Source organism: Petromyzon marinus, chromosome 61 (assembly GCF_048934315.1).
Source record: "Petromyzon marinus isolate PM22_M1 ecotype Great Lakes invasive population chromosome 61, UKy_Petmar_22M1.pri1.0, whole genome shotgun sequence".
Lineage (NCBI taxonomy): Eukaryota > Metazoa > Chordata > Hyperoartia > Petromyzontiformes > Petromyzontidae > Petromyzon > Petromyzon marinus.
The window spans coordinates 12,090,196-12,103,044 of record NC_133727.1 but is presented as its reverse complement, the minus strand read 5'-3'; the positions used below and the strand labels follow the sequence as shown (position 1 = coordinate 12,103,044).

At 48.7% G+C, this 12,849-nt stretch overlaps 1 protein-coding gene across 1 annotated transcript in view; it reads left to right on the top strand.

Moving 5' to 3' along the window:
• The window catches only part of LOC116955768 (cytoplasmic FMR1-interacting protein 2-like), a 59,426-nt gene extending 46,961 nt beyond the window's left edge, over positions 1–12,465 (top strand). Inside the window, exons 29-31 of the mRNA XM_032977083.2 lie at positions 594–832; positions 1,789–1,936; positions 4,440–12,465. Of these exons, the coding sequence (XP_032832974.1) occupies positions 594–832; positions 1,789–1,936; positions 4,440–4,604 (552 nt within the window). The 3' untranslated portion in view covers positions 4,605–12,465. The remainder of the gene's footprint in view (positions 1–593; positions 833–1,788; positions 1,937–4,439) is intronic.
• The last annotated feature ends 384 nt before the right edge of the window (positions 12,466–12,849 follow it).

The window sequence follows — 12,849 nt, the reverse complement described above, 5'->3', positions numbered from 1 at the left end:
GTCTCTGTTGCCCCTGTGTTTGGACCTCCTTAAGAACTAGCACCATCGGTGTTTGTCATTGGTGGGCAGGGTGAGACCGGCTTGCGACGCGTGAACGCCCGGTGGAGGCCCTGGCTCTCGCCGTGCCTGTGTTCGAATCCAGGAACCTGGCGATGCCAACTCAGCTCCATCGAACTTTTGAACCGCTTGGTCCGTATATATTTAAGAGCGGGCACTTGCACAGGTTGCAGGAGTGGAGCCTTGCTCATTGCCACAGTGGAGTGACACTGCACGCCCAGTAATCTTCATGACCTCAAATTGCCTTGTAATTTAATTTTTTATTTAAAGCTTTCGTGACTGCAGGGATTCATATTCTTGGTTCTTTCGGTAAAGTCACGTGACTTTGTCATTTAATGTTTGCCTGCGCATCGACTCGGCCTCAACTGAATACCTGGTGGGGTGTGCAATCGTTGCTGTTCGGCCGGGTGTGGTGCTGGCCACCCACCACTCCCTCGTGTGCCGTGCCAGCCTTCAAAAGCACTCGCTAGCAGCACTCGCTCTGACGGTCTGTTAGAAACTATACGGGTGATCCTTGTGCGTGCGTCTCGCCACAGCAAATAGCGATTGCACGTGAGGGCGACCTGCTGACAAAGGAGCGGCTCTGCTGTGGCCTCTCCATGTTCGAGGTGATCCTGTCGCGCGTACGCGCCTACCTGGACGACCCTGTGTGGCGGGGGCCGCCCCCCACCAACGGCGTGATGCACGTGGACGACTGCTGCCAGCTCCATCGCCTGTGGAGCGCCATGCAGTTCGTCTACTGCATCCCCGTGGGCACCAACGAGTTCACCACTGAGTGAGTTCTGCCGCTTGCCGTTTACGTCCACGGTGGTGGCGGCGGTGTTTTGAATGACGTCATCCCAGACGCTTAACCCGTTGTACACTCGTTGATCTGCGTGTTGGACCTATCACCTTAATCTGTGATCTGCGTGTTCATCCTTTCACCTTCTTACTCGGGGATTTGCGTGTTGATTCTATCACCTTCTCACTCAGTGACTCAGGTGTTGAACCTATCCACTTCTTACTCGGTGATCTGCGTGTTGAACCTATCCCCTTCTCACTCAATGACTCGGCTGTTGAACACATAACCTCCTCACTTGGTGACCACACCACTCCCTCGTGCGCCGTGCCAGCCACAATAGTTGCTCACTGACAGTGCTTGTCTATATGGGGATCTGTATTTGTACCTGTGCTTGTGTATCTGTATTTTAAATTTCTTGTACGTGTGTACCCTTGGGGAGACAAAGGTGGACGAGCATGGTGCTGGCCAAGCTGCCCTCTATGCTCTATTGCACCGTGCCGGCTTTCATAGATGCTTGCACTTCATTCGGCAGCTTTAAAAGTCACAACAAGGGATTTGTGTCTTGAATCTCTGCTTGTATCCGATTGTGTCTCTGTGTATCCGGCTGTGTATCCGGTTGTGTATCTGGTTGTTGTGGTGGGGAGCGGTAGTGTAGCGATTAGCGCGCTGTGCTACGAACCCGGCCAACACCAGTGACGATTATTTGAACCGGTCCTGGGCCTCCCCTAGGTCGACTCGGCCTCAAATGAGTACCTGGTGCGGTGTGTAAACATCGTCACTGGGGAGACAAAGGCTGCTGGGCGTGGTGCTGGCCACGCACCCCCTCGTGTCCCATGCCGGCCTTCATAGGCGCTTGCTAACAGCACTTGCCCCAACAGTCTGTTAAGGCTATACTGGGGGATCTTTGTATCCAGTTGTGTATCTTGTGTGTAAACCTTTGTTGTTCACAGGCAGTGCTTTGGGGATGGCCTTCACTGGGCCGGCTGTTCCATCATCATGCTGCTGGGCCAGCAGAGGCAGTTCGACATGCTGGACTTCTGCTACCACCTGCTTAAGGTGCAGAGGCACGACGGCAAGGATGACGTCATCAAAAACGTGGTGAGTCGGCGAAGCCGTGTGAGCCCGAGGTCGGATGCTCGCAGCCGGCTCTGCTCAGGGTCCCAGGTTACCGATCCGGGATTCAGCCACTACCCGAGTGTGAAACCATGACGTCACTGACGCGCTTTCCCTGCCATCGTTCGTGGTTTTACTTGTGCTTAATTCATTTGCAAATTGTGGCTTTCATCCTTACCTGTGTAGCAATATTTCTATTATAATGTGCAAAGTAATTGAGGGACTGTGTTGTTGTTGTCCTAGTGTGGTTTGGGATTATTGTTGTTGTCTTGGTGTTGTCTGGGACTGTTGTTGTCAAGGTGTTGTCTGGGACTGTTGATGTTGTTTTGGTGTGGTATGGAACTGTTGTTGTTGCTTTGTTGCCTTGCCCAAGCTTGCATTTAGTGTTGACAAATAGAGTATGTCTTTTCTAGATTTTTGTTATTTTATTTTTTACCTACGTGACTTTACCCAATAGAACCAAAGAGTATAGTATTTGTCTTCTTGGTTCTTTCGGTAAAGTCACGTAAAGTCATGTAGAAGGGAAACAATAAAATAATAAAAATATAAAACAATTAAATTCTCACGACGTTTCGACTGCAACACAAGCAATCATCATCAGGTGTGAAAACCACAGCAAGAAAATTTGAAAAAAAGTGCTGTGGTTTTCGCACCTGATGATGATTGCTTGTATTGCAGTCGAAACGTCGTGAGAATTTTATTGTTTTATTTGTTTCCCTTCTACGTGACTTTACCAAAAGAACCACGAATATGAATCCCTGCAGTCACGAAAGCTTTAAATCAACAGTATTTGTCCTTTTGCAATTTGTACATACACGTATATGCTTTTTTATCCTTATTTATTTAATTTTTGCATTCCTTTTTTTTTATTGTTGTGTTGTTGTAAATGTCTCACCCGCCCCTACTGGACATATGTGAAAAATAGCTTCATTTCTCATGGGATTGTTCCTGCAGTATAAAGTCTGATTCTGATTTAATTATTAGAATTAAACCACATAGTCACGTAAAAATTGTTGCAACAGAACTTTGTGTTTATCTTAAACATTGCAAATGTTAATATTTACATTCATTAAAACGATAACATTTTCTGCACAAACAATGACTTTACCGAAAGAACCAAGAATATGAATCCCTGCAGTTATGAAACCTTTAAATCAAAACAATGACACATTAGAACAATTGAACACATAGAAAAATGAAGCGTGCATTGAGATTATTTAGATTCTTTTGGTCCTGTAAATGTCAAATGATGAACCACTTTGTTGAGCTATCATTTGTGATAGTCAGGTCACTTCTGAAAAATAAGTTAATTCCTCAGTGAGCTTTGCCTGGTAGGATGGGGATGGTTTAGTTTTATTTGTACGTATTTGGGTGAATTGTTTACCTTTATTGCACTTTGCACTCCTATCGTGTTTGTGTACTGTTTGTTGTTGTAACGTTCTGACCCGTGCCCCTACTGGACATCTGTGAAAACGAGCTTTATAGCTCATTGGATTCCTCCAGTAAAAAAAGAAATATTCAGATTTTGGTTCTGAGAATCATCTTCATCATCAGCCGTGCTCATTCAACTGCTGGATGAAGGCTTCCTTAAGATTTTGCCATCTCTCTCCGGCGCGTTCCCTTCGGCGGCTGCCGCTCTGTCGGGAGGCGGGATGCCCGACCATCGGCCATCATCTCAAAATCATACAAATAAAACACATTACTCTTTGGTTCTATTCGGTAAAGTCACGTAGGTAAAAAAATAAAACAACAAAAATCACGACCTTTCGGCCCCAACACAAGTGGCCTTCATCAGGTGAAGGGGACCGTACTGTCACGAGGACAGCGTTGGAGTGAAGACAGTCCAGCCCAGGTCGCGTCCTTTTAAGCTGTGTGGGAGGACACAAAACGCTTTGACAAAGGAATTAGCATAAAATGACCGTAAAGTGCAATAGGACCGGCAAGGAGGGGGGGGAGAGGGGGAGGAGAGTGTGAAGGGGAATGACCGTAACGTAGAGGACCGGCACGGGGGGGGGGGGGGGGGGGCAGGGGAGTTTACAAATGTGGTGTGAAGTGAAATAAGCTGCAATGAAAGTTCGGTATATCACTACTTGGATAAATATACTGTACCATTGAAATTAGTTTAATGTTTGGTATGATTTAGAACATCTTTCCAATGGTTGCTTAATTTGAAACCATCTTCTCGGTTGAAATTGTGTCTGTGTTTGTAAATCCGAATTGCCTCGTGGATAAATCTCTGATGAAAACCCGTGGGTTTTCAAAGGACCTTGGTATCGGAGAAAATTATATCGTGATCACCCACAGCGTTGTGACAGTGGTCAGCTACGGCAGAAGAATTCGTTCTGCCGTAGTTGAGCCTACAATCCTGACGATCCGATAATTTGATTATTTTTATATTTGACGTGAAGTTTATCTGTGGCGACCGCCCCCCCCCCCCCTCCCGATTTGTGCGATGCCAAATGCGCGTGCGGTCACTCTGTCATTGCAGCCGCTGAAGCGGATGGTGGAGCGGATCCGCAAGTACCAGAGCCTCAACAACGAGATCTTCGCCACGCTCGGCAAGTACCTGAAGGCGGCCGACGCCGAGGCCATGCCCATTGAGCACGTGCGCTGCTTCCAGCCGCCCATCCACCACTCGCTCGCCAGCAACTGAGACGCGGAGCCGGAGACCGAGGGGGGGGGGGCGGAGCCTCGGGGGGCGGAACGCGAGTGCAGTAGAGAGAGAGGGAGCCGGTGAGAGGGAGGTAAATGGGAAATACGGCTCGTTACCTCTCTGGCGGTTCTTGCCTGTGGTTGCAACCGTCGTGCCAGGAGGTGTGGAAGCAAACCAGCAGCCTCTGGACTGCAAGTCAAGGGGCGGTTGACCTTTACTCCGCAGCTTGATTTTTCCATTTTTTTGTTGAATGCATATTTTTCTTTATAACGCTTTGGCAGCAGTGCACAGATAAGAGGAGGACCGCCCCTCGGAGGGACGAATATGTAATGGGTGACGTTTAGAGCGGCGAGGGCCCTTCCTATCCGAGTGGTCGTAACTAAAGAGCTTCTGTCTTCTATGGAGAAGAAGAAGAGCCTCTTCCTTACCCATCCTGTCATAGATGCGGCTATAAACTAAACTAACTTTTTTTATTTTACCAGTTAAGGCCCACTGACCTACGCAGCTCTTTTTCAGAAGTAACCTGGCAACAAATGTTAGCTCAACGAAGTGGCTTATCATGACGTGGAAATGTATAACAGCCAAATACTCTAAACCCCTGTTAATTATAAATGTAGAGAGAAAAACTGGAGGACCCAGAGAAAAATCCACATGACCACGGGGAGAGAGACACACAAACTCCAAATATAGAGACCTTGAGGACCTCCCCGAGGTCTTCCTGATCTAGAATGGCTCCTTGGAATTGTCCCTCAAGGTCCCCTTTTGTAATTGTGCCGCTTGAATCTCTTCTGCCTATTTGCTGTATTGGGATATAGTTTTGTAAGCAGTGAGTGCTGTACAGGCGCGTGCGCTCACTCCCGGGCGAGTCGGTGATGATGCACTGTTAGCGGGTGCGGCGGTCGGCCCGCAATCATGCGTGGGGAATCCACACGCAGGGAAAAAGGAGGTGCCTTGAGAAAGCAATGCAGAAAGTAGACTGTCTGTGCGCGGAGTCTTGAGTGTGAGACTCCGCACAGGATTGGAGATGCTGACACTGTCATTCACACTTAACACACACTAGCCAAGCCTCTTGTGTTTCAATATCACCGCCTTGCACATTCTTCGAGAGGTAGGGAGTCCGACGCGGGTCACCTCACCACACTTACATGGACGTAGGTTGAAGGGAGACGCAACACAAATGCGCAGTTTCCTCATTTGCTTGTCTACGGCAGAGAGAAATACTGCCCGTCTGCGGTGAATAGGACGTCAGAACTTAAACTCGAAACCCATCTCGTCTCCCGGACCAAGCACAGCCGTTTCCAGTCAAACATTCCTTGGCTGGCTCCCACAATGCACTGTGAACTGTAGCTGTCATGCCGGCTCCCACAATACACTGCACATGATGTAGCCATAGTTCCAGCTCCCCCACAATGCCTTGCATGTACTGCAGCCACACAGCTGACGGTGGCACTTGGGATACTTTTTCTTTTGTTTTCATTCGCAAACTTCAAACTCTGGTCTCAGACTGCCAAACTCACATAACCTATGCATGCAGCTCCGCAGTAAGAACCGTGCAATGTTTGGGTTGCATCTTCCCTTTAATCGAGGCATCTCTGTGTTGAGGGCGCATTTGGTCTACGCACCATCCACGCAGATTTGAAAGCGTCCGGTAACTGTGTCCGGCTGTGCCTTGTGTCACTCACATAGAACGTTAGCATTTCGTTTTTCGTGAGCGGGCTTGATAATTATACAGATGATGCCTCACTTTTGGATGTGGTCTAGAATGGGACGAGGACTCGATGGCATTTTATGCAGTGCCCTGTCAATGTGCCTTAATCTCGCCTCTAGCAATCGCCTTACCACCAGACCAACCGTAAAATTGGCATTAGTAATTTATTTCCTTTTCTTAGCACTATATTGGGGGAAGCGTTTCACAGCTGTGGGTGTGCATTGCGAGTGGGTGTTGGTTTATGCAGCGGACAACAATGCTGAGTAGTGTGTGAGAGTGCACATGCGGAGTGCACGTCAAGTTAGAATGGCTGTACTCTCCGGATTGTAAGACGCAACAGTTTCTTGTTTTTGTTATCGATGTCGTCTGTGTTTGTGTGACCACATTTGTGTAACATTGACACCGGCCACAAGTTTAGGATCGCGTCTTACTTTTCGTGAGCATCTTATAATCTGGAGAATATGGTAATGCTGTTTGGGGAAAGCCTTTTAACTGTTACCAAGTAAGAGTTTGGGTTTTTCCCCCTTGGACAATGATGCTGAGCTGAGTGCGGGCACATGTGTGGCTTTGCATTAGCAGGCTGGGCTGAGAGGTTCGCTGTCGTTTGTTTTTTGGTCAAAGCCTTGGCAGAGCTAGCTTCTCTTCATGTTCAAATGCGATGCACCGTGGTTTGTCGAGGAGTGGAAATGCCGTGGCGTGATCCGTCGTTGCACTCCCCCCCTGCTGTTTTGTACGCATCAAATATCAACGAGGAGGTTTTAACAAATACCACGCGTGGATCTCATGAACCCGGATTCCTCTGCTTGGCCTTTATGTAGAAAAAAGCCACACGAGGGACGTGCGGTTGGTTGACCAAGCGCGTGTTTAAACAGCGCTGCCGCGTGCGACGAGCGGCGCCCACGGAATGTGCCTCCTCCTCCCCCCTCCTCATCCACCGCCTCCTCGCGCTATGCGTGTGCGTTTTAAAGTGAGGTAAATGCGCAGCGCCGCATTGCCCTCCTCACGCCACGGAAGGGCCTCCACTGGGGCAAGCGCTGGAGAGAGGCCCCTCTAGAAGTGTAATTTTTTTGCTCATAATGACGACAATATTATTTACGCGATCTAACCCAAAAAAACCTTTATGTATAATATTGGTCACGAAAGACTACATGTTAAGCTTGTAATTTTGGCCTACACCTTCATGCTGGCCAGACGTTTTTGGAAGAGGTGGGATTTTCCCACATTTTACCCCACCACCTACAACCAGCTGATCAACACAGATTGTGCTGTATAGAGTCGGGGAGGGGATTGTAAGAAACGTTTCCCCTCGCTCTGCGTGTGCTTCCATTTCCAGCTTTACCGTAAGAATAGTATAGACAGTCACCGGGTTATAGATGGGTTATGTTCCCGAAAACGATCTGTAACCCGAATTTTACGTGTCGGAAACTGAACAATTTTCCCCCAATATCAAGATAAATTCCATTTACCTTAATCCCAATGAAGCGAGAGCTAGGCATAAGGCTACCCGTCTTACGCCTCACTCCACGGTATTCAACCTCACCACGCTGCACTACTTGCGCTTACCTGACTTACACAAAAAATTCCGCGTGTTGAATATTTTTTTTACATGATTTATGGGAGCATTTCCGTAAGGTCAGATTTCCGTATGTCGGAACTTCTGAAACCCGGGGACTGCCTGTATTTTTGCAATCAACGAGCAGCGTTGTGATGATGAGGGTTGTAGCTTTCGGCACTGGCGACGACGGCTCTCGAGCATCCCAGACAGGTGCCCCCTGATTAAAAGGTTTGGCACTTTGTACTCCCACCGCGTAGACTGTTGGCCTGTCCTACAGAGTGACGTGTTCTGTCGTGCAATACTGGACAGTCCCTCCGCTGCCTCCTTGCGCCACCGCCAGTACTTGTGCAGTATCCCAATCTATTTGACTAGCAAAAAAAAACAAGATTGAATTTGAAACGCCTGTAGACAATGGCCGAGTTTCTATTTTTCTGGAAATGTTGGCAATTCTTGAAAATGAATGTCCTTTGAACATTCACGCATTCACCCCTTATGCTGTATCGCCACTCGTTCTGTGTCGGGTAACAGGATTTTAAACCACATCCCGCCACCCCCATGTGTGTGAGGGGCCACGGAGTTGTGCGCTTCTCTTGGCTGCGTGATAAATGCATTGACCGTGTTAAGCAGAGTATCAGATTATAGCGGCTTGGCCTTATTTGCGTTTGTTGACGGTCGGTGGCCCATGCACAGCGAACACGTGGTCCGGGCAGCCGTGTAGACAAGTGCCCTTTAGCCATTGTAATGGAGCTCCACACTTTAACACAGGTGTCCGCTCGCTCTACACGGTAGCGGGAGTAGTCGTAGGAGATGCGTTCCAAAAAAAGACACGAGGAGACAGCTGCCTGCCTAGTAGCTCATAAAGTGCACGCAGTACACACACATTACACACAGTGCACACCTAGTCCACACAGTACACAAACACACAGTGTACATACAACCCACACACAGTACACACACACAATACACACACACATTACACACACACATTACACACACATTACACACACAGTGCACACCTAGTCCACACAGTACACAAACACACAGTGTACATACAACCCACACACAGTACACACACACAATACACACACACATTACACACACACATTACACACACAGTGCACACCTAGTCCAACAGTACACAAACACACAGTGTACATACAGCCCACACACAGTCCACACACAGTCCACACAGTACACCACACAGTCCACACACAGTCCACACACACAGTCCACAGACAAAGACAAATACTCCCCTAATAGCCTTAACAGACTGTTGAGGCAAGTGCTGTTAGTGAGCACCTATGAAGGCCAGAACAGCACACGAGGGGGTGCGTGGCCAGAACCACGAACGACCATTGTCTCCCGATTGCCAATGTATACACACTGCGCTCTGTACTCATTTGAGGCTGAGTCAACCTAGGGGAGACCCAGGACCGGTTCAGATAATCATCACTGGTGTTGGCCGTGCACGGGAATCAAACTCGGGTCGCCAGGTTCATCGCGCGGCGCGCTAACCGCTGCACTACCGCTCCCCACAAAGTACACACACACAGTACACACACAATGTTGTCCCACGTCCGACCGCATCACCGCATCTGAGTGAATTCAAATCGCAAAAAGCTAATTTTGGATAGGGTAGATTAGGTTAGCTGCATGTGTACAGAAATCGTACAAACTGAACGTGCACAGAGCGAGGGGAACGTGTACAATAGAGGGGAACGTGTACTACAGAGGCGCACCACCCAAAAGCACAAACAGCAATTCAATACCCTCTGGTTCTTTCGGTGACTTTACCGAAAGAACCAGAGAGTATTGATTCCTGCAGTCACGAAAACTTCAAATCAGCAATTCAATGAGTCGTCACGGCTTGGAGGGATGATTCAAAGTGAATGTTTTGTTCGTCTGTCTGGTTGCATGTTCCGTCTCATTTGAACCATAAGCATGAAGGTGACGTCGTGATATAATTAGCGTCGGTCTTAAATAATCGGTTCTTACACGCGTGATTCGACGCTGGTGTTGCGGGCCTAAGAATCGTTGAATGGATGCATTTTTAACACGTCCTCGTGATATTTCTCTGCGTCGGATGATCAAAGTAATTTTTTGTTGACAAAATTGTACGAATTGTAGACATGGTGGAGGGGTGATGGGGTGAATTAACCCAACATCAGGAGTTAAAACTTATGATTTCAGGTTGCGAGTTAACTTTTATCGATTTAAATTCGCGGAAGAGTTTAAATCAAATATTTATGTGTACTCATCTGCCCCTTTACCAACAAAATATTGTTTAAAAATGTAAAGAACCTACATCACACAAAGAGAGAGTGTTTGTTGTACCTCCCCACTTTATAACATAATGCGTTTGACAATTTGCTTTCCGTGTTAAACAGATGTAGACATTATTTAGACTTGGTACGGAAAATGTTTCTTGCAAAAACTGTTCTTGCGACGAGTGTCTGCATCATGCCGGATTATATCTGCTGACGACGAGCCTCAAGTCCATGGTGGAAAGTTCTGATTGTGCACGTTCATCCCTTCAGAGCATCGCTTTCGTGCAGGGGTCGGCAACCTGCGGATCCAGAGCCACTCCAGGGGCTCTTTGCGGACTGCTTCATGACGTGTGTGTGTTTGCATTCGCATTGCAGCTCTTGAAATGTATTGCATTTTCTACCGAATTTGAAAAAAAATTGGATGCTCTTGTTATTTTGGTTGCCGACCGCTGAGGTTAGTGGATACCTTGAGTGGATCCCTTGAGTGGATCCATTGCTGGATGCGGGCATCTCCGTGGCGTGCACCTCTGGTAGGGTCACTTTGCCATACCTACCCACGCTGGGCACTGCTGCTCGGTGGAGGTGGGGAGCGTCGACGCTCCGCATGTGGCCCCCCGCCGTGCCACGCGACCCCTAGCACCCTAATGTGCACGGCGGTCGCCCATCGAAGTACTAATCCGGGCTCAACTCTGCTTAGCTTCCGAGATCCGATGGATCTGGGCACGTTCCGAGTTGCTCCATGGGTGTTCATTGCGATGCACTCATGGCGCGTTTCAACCATCGTCACGATCCGGGCAGCCCTTGGATCGGTTTGGCCGCTTTTCTCTGAGCGGGTTCACAAATAGCAACGCAACTTGATTTTAATTTTGGCTTCACACTGAATTGTCTTGTTCTGTCTGCTGTCACGGTTGTGTCGAGTGGCCGGAAGCGTTGACGTAGCTGTTGGCGCTCTGCGCTACAGACCTGGCGACCGAGGTTGATTCCCGCTCACGGCCAACAACAACAGTGAGGAATATTTTAACTGGTCCTGGGTCTCCCCTCGGTGGACTTGGCCTGCTGCGCTGTGTAAACATCGCCACTGGGGAGACAAAGCCGGCTGGGTGCGTGCCGGCCTTCATTGATGCTGCTCGCGAACAGCACTTGTCCTAACAGTATGTTCAGGCTACACGGAGGTTCTTTCTCTTGTATGTGTGAGCAAGTGACCCTTTGAACTAAACCTTTGTAAAAAACAAATATGGGTGTGCGTGTGAGAGGCATTAAGGATGAACCCACTTTGAGCCCACTTGCCCTCGTCCTGCTCGAAACCCTTCTTCAGATGGGTCCTGGGTCAGAGCCCCAATGCGGCACTTGTAAGTGTTCTGGCCAGGCAGGGTAAACAGAGGGGTGGGGGAGGGAAGAGTACTTCTAAGAAACGAAACATTGGTGGTCAAGAGCACAGGGGTCACCAGCGTCGATGTCCGCAGGAGCCCATTCCGCGCTAGTCGCCCAACGTCCATGCCCTGCTCAGTGTCCTCCCGTGTTTGTTCGCCAGACTACAGCTCGGTGTCATCAAATTGCTGCTTTTTAGAGGACTTCGCTGTGTGCAATGCGATTGCTTGTCTGCGAGACCAACTGGGTGCAATCCGATTGCTTGTTCTTTTGCTCGGCGAGTCCTGGCCTCACGCAATATAAAAAATGTCACTTGCCATGACCGAACCTGATTTTGTCGACCAGAACCCAGTTATGGAACTGCCAGGACGACTCAGTTGTTGAATCCTTAAGCTCGTGACCGCTTAATCCAGAGTTTGACCCCCTTGTCAGGACCGAATCCATTCCATCAGTCTCTTGCAGTCGGTAAAACGAGTGCCAAGGCAAGAGTGCTCATCTCTGCCATAGGAACGTCGAGTTTCCATTGGTAGACTTGTGATTGGCGAGTGTGCTATATGTCCATCTGGTGTCATCTTCACAGCTGAGGGTTGATGTCTGTGACATATGCTTCAGCTGCGTAGCACGTGGATGAGCGTCCAGGCGTAAGAAACCAATTTTTGATAAGTGATCAGATTCCGTCGTGCTATTGAATAAATAAAATGTAAAGAGAGGCTCATCTTGGCTGCCGCTTGGATCGGTGGAGACCAAAAAACGCTCGTGAAATATATACTGTTTTATCTTGTACTCTTGGAAAGGACACTATTAAACACACGACTAACATTTAAAACGCGGTTTTGTACTCGTGTATCCCGATATACTGACTATATTGACGTGTGTGGCTCTAGGGATGTGTATGTGTAGTGCTTAGTTGGTAATGGATTTATAAAGTTTTGCTATCTCAATAAAAATGATATGTATTATTAATCGGAATGGGCCCTGTGTATTGCCGGTGCACGTTTGCTCGCAGCACGACGACCATGACATTGATTTGAAGTTCACGACCAGCCCCCTTTGTCATTCCACTGCTGGATGAAGGCTTCCCTGAGCCCTCGACTATTGCTCGCAGTATCGCAATGCAACGAGCCTTCCAGCACTTGTGCACGAGCCGAGTTCACTGTTCCGTCTCTACCCGCCAGGCGCCCTTCTGGCGAGTGCCCTCGGGTTGCCGTCAGTCTCGAGCGCTGTCCCTCCCAGCGACGAGCCCACGTGGCGTCTCTGGCAAGTGCTGCCCCCTCCATGTGGTGTGAATCCGTCTCGGATGCGGTAGCTACCGCGTCTGAGACAGCCTTTACGAACCCGCCGGTGAAG